We start from the raw sequence: 16,734 nt of genomic DNA, 5'->3' as shown, positions 1-16,734 counted from the left end.
CATTGTTCTCTTCACCTTTTCATTCTTCAAAAGTCTCCTTCAGTATTTCAATTTTATTATGTTTTCCACTATCTTGAAAACCTATGTGTCTTTCCTATAGCCCAAATCTTTAGTTTGTTCTAGTGTACAGTTGTTGAAATCATGAAATTCTTTATGTTAATCTTGCAAAAACCAAAACTGGATCTGTTTTCCAGAAAGTGTATTCTTCATAATTAATTCTAAAATATTGTTATAAAAATTTCAATATTCCAAATTTATCTGTTCTCTTAGTCGGTTCATAACTTTTAAAGATCAAAATCTTATTTAGTTTTTTTGCTATTTCTTTCAGATTCTTTAAATTCTTAAGCTTCCAATTAAAATGTTCTTTCGTTCAGAATTAAAGGTAGACATTGTAAAGATCTGTAATAGTTCAGAAGTAGCTAATAAGCAATTTCTGAAATTGATTAGAAATTGAGCTTTGCTGAGTGTCCTTTCAAAATCTCCATTGCAGTTGCAAGCATGATGGCTAACACTCACAGGAAACTATTGTCCTATAATCTCCTGACAAGAAGTAGCCATTCAGAGCACGTGTGGGAGTTCTTCTGTCCTCTCTTTATCTATAGAGGTTCCAAGAAACTTATCTGTTTGTCTGTTTCATGGTCATCCGTTCCCCTTTCACAGAGCCATATTCAGATTCCCTCCAAAGCCTTCTTATAACAATTCTTCTGGATGTACTGGGATCCAAATTAATTCCAATTCCTTGAAATATCCATCTTCCAACTGCTTCAAGCTTGTAAACCTCTTGGTACTAGCTAATTGATGTAGTCTCTATGAATGGCAGTATTACCTCGTTAAACAAAAGCCAACAACCCTTCGAGGAGTTTTTTTTAAGAACAATTTATGTCCTCATTCAGCTTGTAAATCATCAATAAGCTGGTATTTTAGTAACTGACACTCTGACAAGTTGCTTACAATTCAAAACAAATTCTTTATTTATAGAGATCAGCAATATACAAATAAAATCCATCAGCTAAAAAGCAAAAGACATGCTTCATGTTAATTGTTGCCTCAATTGAACTGCTACTATAATAAATTTTATCTAGTGCATAGGTGGTTTCACAGATTGAAACTGCAAAGTAAAAAGTAAGCATAAAAATTGTCTGTTCCCCAGGTGCCCTTAAGTAGTAAAAGAGGGATTATCATGTCCTTTTGAAGATCCTTGTAAAAGCTACAGTAAAAAGATGTTGAATTGTCTCAATTTCCCAAGGAGAATGTTGGCATATGTGAGAGGTAATAGCAATGATTGTATTCATTATATTTGTAGAATGCAATGACAATAAAGGTATTCTATGATGGAAGGATGCTGTGCCTGGACCTAAAAAATTCCTTTCCTCAAGTTAGAACAAGGGTGTCAAACTCATGTTGTCATGGCAGTGTCACGTGATGTATGGGGATTCTCCCCCCCCCTTTGCTAAACCAGGCGTGAGCGTGGGCAGCACATGACGCATCCAGCCCGTGGGCCAGGAGTTTGACAGTTAGAAGATTTGACCATTGCAAATTCAATGCTCACTTTTAAGCCCCAATCATCTGAGGAATCACTGTTTTCATTATCAATAACAAAAATCTCACCAAGATAAAGAAACATAATAGGCAAATCAAATATGATTCAATTTAAATATAGAATATATAAATTCAAACTTATTTTTAAAAGAAAAAGAATCCTTACCCTGCATGGCACTTTTATCCAGATAGTTGTTGAGATTAAATAATGTATTTCGAGATGCCAAGTATTGAATAAAGCGCTGTGAACAAATGAATCAGAATTCAGATTATCTTTATTATCTTTCTGCAGATTATCTTTCTATAGAAATATTTTATATTGCTAATTTCTAAGCAAGTGCATAGGTGACACATGAAATAAAGATAATCCTCAAGTTACGACCACAACTGAGCCCAAAATTTATGTTGTGAAGTGAGAATTTGTTAAGTGAGTTTTGCCCCATTTTACAACATTTCTTGCCACAGTTGTTAAGTGAATCACTGCAGTTGATAAGTTAATAACCTCTTTGTTAAGTGAATCTGGCTTTCCCATTGACTTTGCCAGTCAGAAGGTTGCAAAAAAAGTGATCACATAACCCCAGGACACTGCAACGGTCGTAACTATGAACCAGTTGCCAAGCATCTGAATTTTGATCACATGATCATGGGGATGCTGCAAAGATTGTGAAAAACAGACATAAATTACCATTTAAAGCAAAATTGAACTGCACATTGCTCATTCTGCATGCATCTCATATATCATGGTTATAAAGAAGACATACATACTATTCTGAGATTATTCTCATGACAACTAAGGAAGATTTACATCTATACATAATAGGAAAATAGAGCTAGAAGAAGGCAAAGACATTCTACTCTTAATGCTTTAATCACTGCAAGGTGATACAACTAACAAGTTATTATCTCATTGTCCTTTGGGATTCTTTTAATTGTAAGATATGGGGCTTTATTATAGCTTTAGTTTCCATTCTATTAGCTTCGTTCATGACTTCATGACTTCCTTCATAACACTATAAATCCTTACAGGAAAATCTACCATATTTATCTGGGCAGGATGGTCTCAATCCTGTAAAAACTAGTCTCCTGTAAAGCAAATAACACTCTGTTTTTCAAATCAAGGGGAGATATTTTTGCATGGTAAGAGTGGAAGAAGAAGAAACTAATAAAGCAACTTTATATGCCAGTATTTGCTTTCTAATAAGGAGCTACTTATGAGGTTCTTGATGTCTCTGCCATACTTGTCCTTCAGAAATTCACCAGGCACTTATTCTCAAACCCCTCCCATTTTGAAATGAAACTCCATACCGCAAAATGCTGCTTTCTTACCTCATTTCCATACATCATGAGGTGGTGCGTTGTAATTAGAGCTTTGAATACTACTACCCAGCTACTGTTTGCCGTCCTCTCAAAAAGCGTATCTGCTAACTGTGGAATATTCACATTCATCTCATTTGTGCATTGAATTAAATCTGAAATTCAAGAAACAAGATGTTTTAATAAATATTTATTTATCAAATTTGCTTGTCGCCAGTCTCACCACAAGGTGATTTTTCATATTGATATAAAACTCAAAAAGAGGATATGTGTTAGGGATATACACCCTAGCAGAATGTGCACGGTAGTCAGGCAGGCAGGCAGATATGTGAGATAAACGTTGTTGTAGCTTACACTCAGTAAAAGAGATACACTGTGCCAGTTAAATAGTTTTTATTCCAGTCAGAGTTATAGCATAGTCAAACAGTCCATATATCATATACTAGTTCAGTCCATCTGGGGATTAATCAGTTGCAAAGTCCAGTGTCGAAAAAGAGGTCAGTAAACTTACAAATATTCAGTCCAGTAATATATCTCTTTTGCAGTTAGAGATATGAAGAAAATCAAACCTCTTTTCTTCTCTCAGCAATAGCAGGGAAAACACGCAGTTATCACCATCAATCCATCATTGTCAGCAATCCAGTAAAAGCCAGCAAACAGTGAGCTCTCTTGCTCCCTCTTATGGTGATTTTACAACCGCACCCAAAATACATGTTTTACAGTTAAAGTGATACACACACTTAAACTCACTAACATAGTTTATATATATTATTTTACCCAAACTAAGTTAGGTAACCAATGTTATTCCTAACAATATGTTCAAAAGTATTCTGGAATTCTAAACTTCACTCTCATATTCCCAACTACAAGTAGTCCTCATTCAGCAGTTACAACAGTGTGGAAAAATAACTGTAAGATCATTCCTCGTAGTTATGACCTTTCCAGGTCTGTAAAGCAAAGGAAAGCTGAAGCAACATCAAAGGCAGTTGTAGTTTCACTTAGTGACTGCTTTGCTTAACAATCGAATTGCCTCTCCCGATTGTGATAGCTAAACAAGGACTACCTGTATTCTTTACCTTTCACACATTAAGTGGAGAAAGTTAATGTATGTGAAATTACATTAAACACTTTCTAAATGTTTCATTATGATTCCACATCTTTAGTATCAAGCAACTTTTCCAGCGTCATTTTGGTTATCTGATAAAAATGACACTTGCTGAATCAAGCAGATACTTCTATCCATCCTTTACAAACAGGAACTGATGTATACATCTAAAAGAAAAGCTTTACCAAATCAGAACCTGACAGGATTAGAAATAGAGTATATCGTTACTGACACGTAGACAAAAGTCTAAAATAATGTATCTGGCCAAAACTGGAGGGCGGGACAGAGACTGGAGTCTCTTCCAGTACTTCAAGACTCTTGGATTATTATTCACTAACATTCTGAATGTACTAAAAAAAATAAAGAAAAATATGATGAGAAGCAATTGGGCAGGTTTGAAAGACATGTGCAGAGAAATAGCACAGCCCCAAGCTTCACTGGTTATACAAGCAGTGAGAAAATACAAATAGTGCTGGATTGTCTACAATCATTTCACACGTAAACATCAGCTTGTTGCAGAAAAATCAGCCACTTTAAATTCAAACAAATTATAGCATTATATATTTTTTTTTAAAAAACTATTCCTTTATAAATATTTGTTAGTTTATAAAGATCTTACCTTGGAATAATGTAAAATTGGCCTAACAAACTGTTTTATAGCAAAAATAAGAATAATTACGTTACTTCTTAAATGAAAGACAAGGATGAGGAGAGAGAGCATATAGTATGATAAACCAGCTGAGAAACATGAACAGAAAATGAATTTAGAAGAAGATTGGCCGTAAGATTTACAGCTAAGATTTTTTCCTAGTAGCATATAGAGAACAAACAGACAGGCAATGTGACAGCAGAGCAAATGTTTAATAGTACTGGTGTTCCAAGTCCTGCAGTCAAGTTAAGATCCAGTTAGCATTTTTACTGGAACCTGAGCAGGCATGAATAACATTAGAAAATCTCCCATCTTTCCCTTGCTATCCTATATTCCCCATTTTCTTCAAATGATTCAGGTTGTAAAACAACATATTGTAACACTTTTCCTCATCTAGAATTTTTGTCACCATGAACAAGCACAATAGGCAAGCATTCAAATTTTGCATTCTTCTGAAACAATAAACATCACCCTGATTTCATTTCTCTTTCTTCCTTTTGTGTGGCCAAGCCTGCATCACCCAAGCTCAAATATTCCCAATTTGCTCAGGCCTCTAAAAGTAACCATTTTCCTAGAAATTTCCTACTTAATTTTCCAAACCACAACTTCCTTCTTCCATTTTCTTGATATAGCTGTTCCTGGGAAATCACAAAGGAATAGCCTGCCAACTCAGTAACTGGGTAATATAATAATTAAATACTTCATTTCTGCAAATGGTCCTGCCCAAAATGTAGATGCAAATGAACTTAATCTTTGACCATGTTCTGCAGATAGTTTATCAACATGACCCAGCATAGCATGTACAGTAATTCTTCACCATCTAAGGGCAAGTCTGCATCATGGAGATGAGTGATAATATTCCTGTTCTTCAGAGAAAGCACAGGCCCACTGATGCCCTCCAAATGTTCTTCAATCAAGCTATGAGAGTCCATGATAGCCACAGAGGGCAAAGCTCATTAAAGAATTTCTGTAGACTATCAAAGTATCAGCCACTCCTTCCCTTAACTCCTAATCTTCAGGGATCAATATACAAATACAAGCCCTTCCATCTCTTTCCAACTCACAGTCTACTTTGAATTTAGCCTATCCTTCGGAAGTGTTACGTTCAATTCATTCACATACATATATCCGGAACAAGAAACTATATCCGTGTAGCTGATCACTCATCTCCATGATGCAGTTGATGTAGTTGATACTGGATGAAATGCTCAAAGCAAACATGGAAAAAAATTCTGCACCAGAAAAACAGTAGTTAATTCAGAACCTTATATATTTTAATAAATACATTAAAATATATTATTTCACTGCATTATAATATATTTTAAATATACGTTACTGATCTGCACAAAATCCCAACAAATTGGAGTTTGAGCCTTTTGTTCGGCACTTCAAGACCACAAATGAAAAAAGATAACCACTGTTTGATAGCTATGATTTTGTTCAAACTCTAAATTATAGTGCCAAACTGTAAAGTAATAGCTGAAATGTTTCCCTCTATTCATGAAGGACCATCAATTAGATGCTGATTATATGAATACTGTGGTTATTCAAAGTGGCCCATTGGATTTCCCATTATATCACTGTTATCTATATATACTGCATTCCTTCATTTTCCCTAGATGTGCAAACTGGACTTTAGAGGGGAAAATACAGTATCCCTACTGCAATAACAAGCAGTGTAATTCACTCCATTCATTTCAGATACCATAGTATTTGTTTGCATTACAATGATAATTTTGTACTGCTTTGTGAATTATAATAAGCTGCATTAAAACAGCATTTTTATGAATTGCTGCCTCTTACGTCTCAATCCAAAAATCCAAAAAGTCCTGATAAATTTTTCTAGAACACAGATTTCTGCAACCAGTAAGGAATCTCTTTTCTTTCCAAGATTTTGATTCACTGGGTGTTTTCTGTCTTTTTCGCAAAGATTGTCCATTACTATACATTTTATATCTGTTGCCTCGATGGACTTTTAGTAACAATCATCTACATGCTAGACTGAAGCTAAACCTAGGGGGGGAAATCAATGAAGCAATTAAGTGAGAATGGAGGCTTATATTAATGGTTAATAGGCACAGAACCATGAAATGATGGTGAAAAATATGAAGTATGAACCCTAATTCATCAATTTTGATGTGTTTTCAAGAAGGAACAAGATTCAGCACTCTGAAAATGCAAAACTGGGCAATCTAAGTCAGCCATGCCCTCTACGTCACAAAGGAGTAGTGACTCTAAATCCACATTAGAGGTACTCTTGTTTTCAAAAGGAATCTAGTGGTTTCCCTGTCCCAGCATGCCTACCTAAAGATATGATCCAATTCTGATTTCCTCTATTATCAAATGCAAGCTATAAATCTGCAGACTACTGATAATCCCAAGGTATAACTAATGTTTAGGGACTATCACTATTGCTTGCAAAACCCAATACATGTAGAAGCAAGACATCACAATAAGTGGCAAGTCTACCACACTCACTGCCTACGAAGAGTGATAACTATATCCCCAGATACAGTATTGCTGGTGTTGTTGTTCAGCAGCTGGCTCATAATATTAAGCTATCCTCTAGTCTTGATCCACTTAGAATATGCTGGTTGGCACTGCCTGCACTAGAGTGAAGCAGGTTGATTTGATATTGAATCAATTCAAGCTTTTATTCTCAAGCGTAAAGCAATCTACAGAATGAGAACTATCAATTACTATTTTTAAAAATGGTTTAAAAATTTGTGTTGTGCAGCTAAAGCCACTATTGACAAATGAAGATAAACAGCCAGCAAGAATGTTGTTATAATAAATCAACATAATTGCCCAATATTCACAATCACAATAGGAAAACTACAAAACCTTCTGTACTGAAAATCGATTATTGACGAGTGAACAACTTCACATCTAGCAGATAAGAAACTGAAAAATGCCTATCTAGAACATGACAGCTAGCTATTCCTGCATCACATGATTTCTGAACAGTTTTTATCAAGCAATAAATCTGAGTTAACATTTTATTTATTTATTTATTTAAAAAAGCAGAATCCCACCTCTGCTGCAGTATTATTTGCAACCTTCAACTGGACAAGTTCACTGGGTCACTATGGGCCAGTCACTGGCTATGTCTGCACTGCTGCTTGAATCACTGACTGGTCAGCCAGGTTTTTAGCCTAGTATATTGTGTGAATCCAGGCTGGTACTTAATTTCTGGCTCAGTGTGCGCAAAAATCCAGAAAGGTTAATTAGTAAACCATAGCTCAGATCAAACATAGCCACTATCTCTTAGTCAAATCTATCTCACAAGGTTGGGTTGAAGGAAAAAATTAGAATATTTATGTAGGTCACTCTGCACATCTGCAGAAAAGGCAAGTTTGATAATTATGTGTCCATCTTTACACACACATCTCATATATTATCGGAAACAGACCAAAGTAAATTCAAAGTCCATCATTTTTTGGAAAGATGCAAAATTTTATAATTTTATTTAATATTAAAGTAGAAATATCATTGCCACCCACAGCAACGTAAGGGGATTTGCTGATTTGACTCTAGTAAGCATTTTAACTGCCATACCATATTGAAATATTGTGGTAAGGCAGGTGAATTCCAAACCATATATGGTTTAGCGAGCAATAGTTAATAGATAGCCATAAAATAGGTAAGTACTGATTAAAATAAAAATAACAGTTCTGTGAGATTCCAAGGCTCCTGAAACATTTACATCATATATAAGAGGAGGTCAAAATAGATCACCTTAATTTCTAGAGAAGTTTTAGAGATCATAATAAATACTCATTTCTGATCTTGCCAGGAATTAAACCGAGAACTGCTGACAATGTGGAGAAATACTCAGAAAAGCTATGACTGGGTACTAAAATGCTCTTATTCTAAGAATAACACACTTTCTAACAGAGCTAGAAAGATAGACACGCACATGTACACTCTTAACCTTTAAAATGAGCAGTCATGGTTATCCACTGAAAGGATGGGGCTGTGTCTGGGGGGGATTATGGTTTACAATAGTTTTCTATGTAGGAATAAACAACTTACAAGTAGCAGTTATAAGAATAGCTGATTTTTTTTTAAGTTCTAGATTGGCTAGGAAGGAAAAATTGACATGCCTGAGCAATGATCCTAAAAGCAAGCACTCAACACTAGTTTGAGTGTGTGTTTGCATATTTATATTATAAACATAAATGCTCTAAATCTCTCACATTGAGAGGAAACAGACACTCCGCGATATAAAGCAAATTATGGTATAGTTATTTTATTCTTTGCTGAGCCATCTTCAGCTGAGCCACAGTAATTAAATTCCTATATTGTGCCAAATGACAATGTCAGGGTTTGCACAATTGAAATGCTAAGAAACCACATTATGCATTAGTATGATATGTAAACCCACCTAATGGATGGGTTTACATATATCATGTAAGACATAACGTAATTAATTTGGTTTGACCTCATACAATATGCAAATGGAGCCACTGTGATTTATCACTATACTGAATCATAATACAATTTGTTTAACAAATACATGCTTACACTACTGGCTTCTATATTTTCATAATTAATGCTGGGATACTAATCCTAGGGAAAACTGATAGCTTGAAATGTAAACAATGCAACAAAGAGGCAAGAATGAAACAACATATAAAGTAATTTAAAGCAACTAGTGTGAACGACCGACTAGGAAATGCAACAGTCAATATTGGGACACTATACTCAGTTTAATCAGACTTTTGACCCTGCTATAAATAATAAATTCCTAGCTTTAAATCAATGCACATGTAATATGCAGAAGCAATACTTAATGTGTACGAGAGCTAGTATATGATCTGAAAGTCTATGACCTGAATGAATTGAACAGGAGCATTCTGAATTTTGTCTTCTGATCGAAACATACTTTCTGCTCTTAAATTATATTACTTTTCATTTGTCCTCCAATATGTTATTTTAATAATCTTTATTGCCATAAAAAATTGAAGAATGAAGGAATGTTTGTAAATCTTAGCCACTGTTATGTGCAAGAACACAGAGAAGGGGGAAAATTTAAATGCAGCACTGGCAATGCTTTTTAAAAATATATATATTATTCTATCCCTGTGCTGCAAAAGGAATTCAAGACAACAAAAGCAGCAGTACAGGACATTTTTTAAACATAAGTATATATAGTATGTATAGGAACCCAGCATGGCAGCATTTGTTAACCTTTTTGTACTATGAACATCCAATGATGTCATTCAACATCACATCAGCTTACCGTACATTCTCACCATTAAATAAGACATTTTCCAAACAAAAGAAATGGTGAATTTAGCAGCATGGTATAGATTTTTCCTACCATGCTGAACAAAAACCAAACAAGCATTTCACATGCCTTCTTGAAATTAATTCTTTCTTTGCACTATGACACAGACACAATTCTTAAATGAATGTAGTGGAACTAATTTAAACTGTGTGTGCTGCAATAGATTAAATCTATTTTCTTTTTAAAAATATAGTTATTTTCAATGTTATTGAGCAACCTTATCCTGTTGTTCACTTTCTAACTTCCTTATACAATTGAGTTTACTGATTTTAAGCTGACATCTGAACAGGAAGTAAAAACCAGAAGACATACAAAATCTCTGCACACTATAAATGAAAAATATCTTGGGACTGTAGTTACTAGAGATTAAATATCCACGCAAGTTTGAGAATTTGAAGAAGTGATAAGCCACAAGATTTTGCTGCTCCTATAACAATTATCCTTCTAGAGCTAAACAACAATGATCTCTGTTACCTCTCTGAAAGTTAATAAACATTAGCATGTATGACTTAAATAGATATAGTTCAGAGTAAATAATGCACCTATTTGTCAAATAGTTTTTTTTCCAGCATCTTCTATTACAATAAGCACAATTCAGTCAGCAACAGTCAGGCAAGCTGAAAGGTTAGGAAATGACAATCTCATATTAGCACTGCTAATTCCAACTGCAGATGATGGATGCATGCATGCTTTAGTGACAAATTAAACTTGTTGCTAGAAGAGTATAGAACAGGTAGTCTTGTCCCAAAAGAAATGTAAGCCTTAAATAAATACAAATAAAAGTGTACATATTTCTATGTGCAACATCAAAGAATAGAAGTAAATGTTTTTACCAATGTGCCTTTTTGCAGAATAAAACATGAGAATGACATCTGTTTTGTACTATGAAATGAACACTTATTTAGAAAGTTGAAGTGATGAAAGCTTAATGCTGCACTATAATTTTTGCTCCATTATAACAGGAAAATACAGAAAGGAACAGTGAAAGTTTCAATAACAGTACATGCTCTGGGAATGCATTTAATATCAGTGTAATTCCAAAGAGCAACTATAAGATTCCTGATTAGTCAATAATTTATTATCTGTGTTGCTTACTAAATTGCAAAGTAATATAATTGGGCTTAGATCTTTTTGGCTTACTAGTTGTCCTTGCTTAATCCTAGAAGCTAAGCAGGGTTAGCCCCAGTTAGCATTTGAATGGAGCCAAGGAGAGAATCCCAGGCTGTTGGCTGCATTTGGAAATAAACAAAAACATTCTGGTAAGCCACTCTCTTAATGCCATCAAAATAACTGCATGAAAGCAGCCAGAATGAAACTTTAAAAAAATAAATAGTGATAGATTGATAAAAATGACAAATCCAGTATAAATATGTAGCTGACTGCAACCAACTATAATAAAATAATGCAAGATCATGACTCAGATTTGTTACAAATAACAGAATAAGAAAGGTAGCAACAACGGTGCATTGGAATATCTGCCAGAAATACTACTTGCCTCGAAGAACTGGTGACACGAAGTAGTAGTAGTAATAGAAAATGAAAAAGCCAAAAACCTCTGGGACAGATAAGCATATGCCACACAAGGCTTAACAATTGCTAAGACTAAAAAAAAAGTCCGAATAGTGGACCTGACAGTACCTGGAAATAGCAGGAGAAAGAAACTGGAGAAAAATCCCAAAATACAAAAAAAGTTGCAGATCAAAATAAAGGACTATGGCAAAGCGAAGACAGTACCAATAGGTGACTTAGGTGCCAAACATCTGGAACATCACTTGAATACCAACATCATTCACAAAATCACGATCAGAATTGCCAATGGCAGATTTATTTGGAACAGTCTACATCTTGTGATATAAGCTTTAATATTATTAAACAACATATGTCTATCATACTGGGTCCTGGGGAAAAACACAAAATATCTGATTGACTGTGCATCTATTTAAAGGTTGACTCAGCCTTCCATCCTTCTGAGGTGGATAAAATGAGTAAAATGAGGACCCAAAAATGTTGGGGGCAATCTTCTGACTCTGTAAACCACTTAGATAGGGCTGTAAAGCCCTGTAAAGTGGTATATAAGTCTAAGTGCTATTGCTATAATAATGCCTTTTAGTAATTCCATCTTGATTCCAAAAAAATTACTTTCTCCTGCAATTTTCTAGCATAAAATAAAAACTCTTCTTCCAAGGCGGCCATTTTTAACCACTATATAAAAAGCAAGGCTGAATAACTAAATTTATACTGATGAGCTCTGAAAGCCAAGAACCACACTGCCTTATCTTATCTGGTTGACACGTTAATAGAAGGCTTTAGACCTCAGATCATTAGGTCAAGAATGTCCTTTATTTGGAAGCAGTTGTATTATGGTAAGAGTTACTTGACTTGCTTACTTGATCTCTTACAGAAGACATATTTTAAAACTGAGTTACTTGGAAGAGGCATGCTTATTTGCACCACAAAGTGATTGGAGGAAACAAAGAAACTCAGGAAATAAAACTGTTGCTCTGTTATATATCTTTTGGTGTTTGCTTTTTTTAAACAAAAGTTAAAACAGCAATTTCCCACCCCCATTAATCTAACACAGATAGTTGTTCTCCTAAAGGGCATCAGAATACGACTGATCAGTAAGACAGAAACATTTAACTTGATTCACACCTTCTCTTTAACCTTCTCTTATGACTGGTCAGGACTCATCAAAGTGGTAACAACTCATTTGTTTAATCCTGCTTTCTCAGAGTTTTATACCAAAAGTGGCTTCAGCAAATCTAATCAACCTTGCCTGGCAAATTGCACCTCTTCTGTTGTCCCCAATTGTGAAGTAGCTGGTCACCTTTGCACCTGCTCATCCAAGAAAGATAAGGACTGGAAGCTATCTGATTAACCCAAAGCTATTGATTTTTCCATTTAACCCAGAGCATTATCTGATCCTCAATACCTGGGTATCAGTTCTTCAGGACTCCAGGCAGAGTCTTTATCACCCCATGCTTCCTTCCTTCCACCCTTTCCTTTAGCTGACAATTAAAATAAAGCCTTCCGCCTAAGGCTTACACAGTACTTCCCAAGGTAGGTGAGTAGAGGCAGAGCTAAAAGAATCTAAATATGACACGTTGCGATTTGGATCTGAAAAGATGGCCTAGTGTGTATATAGCTCCATACCCAGATACTTTTCTGACAGTTGCTACAATAGAGATCCTATCCTGCAATTGACAACGCAGCCCAAGGAAGGGATGCCAACAAGCCAGCGTGCCAACAAGCCAGGCCAGAGGGGTTACAGGTGCCAGCTTACGAAGAGTGGCAGGTCATTGCAACAGATGCCCTCACCCATCTGACCAAAGGGTTTACTCTTCCAGGGGGGAGTAAAAAGAGGAAAATAAAATCCTCTCTGCCCTTCACACACTCAATCTGAATCCTTCCTGCAACGTTGGAGAATTGGGTTTGACGCTCCCTCCAAGCCATTCTGTCAGTCCCTGCAGCCCAGCCATGAACCCATTTTACCCACTTGGCCCATGGGAGGGGGCTGCCCAACCACAGATTTCCCAGAAACACCCCCTCCCCACACCGCCCAAGCCCCCATTGTTCTGGACAGGGGCCCAAACGCAGCAGAAACCCGGCCGCCGGGGCCTGACTAAACCCTGGTTAGTCCGGTCAGGACGAGCCGCCACCCCACCCTGGGGACAATCTATGGAACCCGGCACTGAGTCCCCCGACACGGGGTAGAGAGCGCGGGAGGAACGTCGGAATGCACACGCGTGTTCGGCGGCCGCTATCCCTCCCCCCGCCGCCGCCGCCGCCGCACTCACAGTCGAGGTGCTTCTTCTTGGGGCCCATGACTTCGTGGGTGGTGGCCTTGCAGACGGCCTTAGCGATGGCCGAGCCGGTGACGCTGTGCTGCGCCGCCGTGATCCGGTCGGTAATCGACTGGCCCGACATGACGGCGGCGGCGCTCCCTGCCCAGCTCGGCTCCGGCGGCCCCTCAGCAGCGGAGGACTTCCCCGACGGCCCTCAGCAGCGGCGCAGGGCGGCAGCAGCAGCAGCAGCAGCAGGAGGAGGAGGAGGAGCGGCGGCGGCGGCGGCAGGCAGGCCGCGGGGCGGAGCGCCGCCAAGCCCGGCCCAGCCGCCGTGTGCAGCCCAGGCTGAGCCGAGGGAAGGCCCTGTCCGCTTCCCTCCTTGGCCTCTCTTCCTTCTCTCTCTCTCGCTCTCTCTCACGGGCGACGACGACGACGTCAACGCGGCTCCCGTCCGGCCAGACCTCCGCCCCGTCCGGCCTGTCTACGCCGCCGCCGCCGCCGCTGCCTCCTCACCTCAGAGGCCCGCGCCCGCGCCAGACAAAATGGCGGCGCGTCATGTGACCGGCGGGCCGCGACGCCTCAGGCCGCTGGCCACGCCCACCATCCGGCTTGACTAGCCGGCCACGCCCCGCGCGCGCTCCAGTGGTGGGGGCGGGGCCAGTCGCTCGCTTGCAGCCTGGCGGGACTGGAGGGGGCTCGATGATGGCTGCCGCGGCGGGACGGCCTTGGTGGTGCGGACGGGGGTGTCCCCGCAGCCTCGGAGGAGGCGGGGCTGGGCTGGGCTGTTGCAAAACTCCCGAGGCGGTACTGGTCTCCTCCGGCTCTTGGGCAGCCAGCCCAGGGTGTGTGCTCGGTGGGCGCCTGCCTGGGTTCGCCCCTGCCCCACGGGGAAGGAGGGGGTGGGCTGGCTCTTCTGGGCGGCTGCCTTTGCACCCCGGCTTGGAGGAGACACGAAGGCAGCCCCGTCCTTTGTTGGTGGACCTGTTTATTAGGTGCCTGGATTCAGAAGAGCTTCAGGAGAGCGAGACCGCAGCAGCAGCAGCGCCGAGGGAAGGGAAAAGACGGATGCAGTAGTCGGGGGAAGGCTTTGGAGGGGGCGGGGGGGTCCTTAAGACGGCCTGGGTTCCAGCTGCGCGCCCCTTCGGCTTGCAAAAAAAAAAAGCTGCCCAGCTAAAATAGCCTCTGTGCATTCAAGCAGGGTCTGGAGCGTGTGGATGCAGCAGTTAGGTAGGCGAATGAAGGTGGAATGAACCGGTATTTCACCTTGTAGCTACTGGGAAAAAAGGGGGGGATTAACGATCATTAGTGGCGTTAATAATGCTGACCGTCTCACATAGGATCTGCCTGGCTGATCCAACCTGGCCCTTGCCTGGCCTTCTGCATAAAATGTGGCTCTGCGGCTTCCCGAAGGCAGCTCCCAGCCTTTTCATTCACATTTAAGGATGGATTTTTAACTGTCCTTGCCTCTTATGTGCAGATTTTATGTGAGCAAGATGGGTGGGTTCTAAATTTGACAGAGAATGGAATAGGAATAGAACAGAACAGAATAGAATAGAATAATATAGGGTACAATAGAATAGAATAGAATAGAATAGAATGTATTGTTACCTTAAATGTACACTAATCGGCACATATTAAAATGAAATTGTGTTGCATACAGCTCTCAAAGGGTCACCATCTCCAATATACACTACATAAACATGACAAAATAAATAAATACAAAATTATGCATATACTCACATACATTATATGACACAGAGAAACAATACAATCTAATTCGGATGTATACATGGTGACAAAAATGAATCTTGCAAGTTTACCAGATGAATGGCATAGGAAACAAAGATAGATGATAGATAGATAGATAGATGATTGATAGATTGATAGATAGATGATAGATAGATAGATGATAGATAGATAGATAGATAGATAGATAGATAGATGATGATAGATGATAGATAGATGATAGATAGATTGATAGATTGATAGATTGATAGATGATAGATGATAGATAGATAGATAGATAGATAGATGATAGATAGATTGATAGATGATAGATTGATAGATGATAGATAGATAGATGATAGATAGATGATAGATAGATAGATAGATAGATAGATAGATAGATAGATAGATAGATAGATGATAGATTGATAGATGATAGATTGATAGATAGATGATAGATAGATGATAGATAGATTGATAGATGATAGATTGATAGATGATAGATAGATAGATGATAGATAGATAGATGATAGATAGATTGATAGATGATAGATAGATAGATGATAGATAGATAGATGATAGATAGATAGATAGATAGATAGATAGATAGATAGATAGATAGATAGATAGATGATAGATAGGTAGGTAGGTAGGTAGGTAGGTAGGTAGATAGATAGATAGATAGATAGATAGATAGATAGATAAGAGAGAGAGAGATGAGGGCATGATAGCTCAGTTGTTAAAGATGCTGAGCCATTTTGTCAGCTGAAAGCTGATAGCCCGGGTTTGATACCCAAACACCATGCAACAGGGTGAGCTCCCATTACTTGCCCCTGCTCCTGCCCACCTAGAAGTTCGAAAGCATGCAAATGTGAGTAGATAAATAGTACCACTTTGATAGGAAGATAACAATGCTGGCTCCCTTCAGCTAAGAAACAGAGATGGACACCACCCGCTAGACTCAGACACAACTGGACAGGGGAAACCTTTATCTTAGAATTAGATACGTAGAGAGATTATATGATGGATGGATGGATAGAAGGATAGATAAATAGGATAGATAAGGTAGAAAAATAGATAGATGATGGATGGATGTGGGGTCCTTGGTGCTCTCTGAGCTTGGTTGTTTTCTTGCAGACGTTTCATTACCCTAACTAGGTAACATCATCAGTGCTAGTAAGGATTAAGATAGGTGGATGGTATATAAACTGTTGGCTCAAGCACAGTAAATTGGAGAGACCTGTTGCTGGCCAGCCATGTAAACCTCAGTACAGTACAGTGAATTCAGCTTCATCCCATTTGGTTTTGGCTCCTGTGCAAGGAC

General features: G+C 38.6%; 1 protein-coding gene across 3 annotated transcripts in view; it reads right to left on the bottom strand.

Moving 5' to 3' along the window:
- LOC113416623 (phosphatidylinositol-binding clathrin assembly protein-like) overlaps positions 1 to 14,248 on the bottom strand; it is a 38,075-nt gene extending 23,827 nt beyond the window's left edge. For 2 of the 3 annotated variants that reach the window (XM_026674640.2, XM_026674642.2), the window contains exons 1-3: positions 13,698 to 14,248; positions 2,866 to 3,008; positions 1,706 to 1,781 (exon numbers count right to left, since the gene is read on the bottom strand). In XM_026674640.2, the coding sequence (XP_026530425.1) occupies positions 1,706 to 1,781; positions 2,866 to 3,008; positions 13,698 to 13,827 (349 nt within the window). In that variant the 5' untranslated portion in view covers positions 13,828 to 14,248. The remainder of the gene's footprint in view (positions 1 to 1,705; positions 1,782 to 2,865; positions 3,009 to 13,697) is intronic. The other variant, XM_087972044.1, reaches the window with a different exon arrangement.
- Between the last annotated feature and the right edge of the window lie 2,486 nt (positions 14,249 to 16,734).

Source organism: Notechis scutatus, chromosome 10, assembly GCF_049901735.1.
Source record: "Notechis scutatus isolate UNSWTSFEM ecotype Mainland chromosome 10, rNotScu1.2, whole genome shotgun sequence".
Lineage (NCBI taxonomy): Eukaryota > Metazoa > Chordata > Lepidosauria > Squamata > Elapidae > Notechis > Notechis scutatus.
The sequence above is the reverse complement of the archived record's forward strand: the minus strand, read 5'-3'. Positions and strand labels throughout refer to the sequence as shown.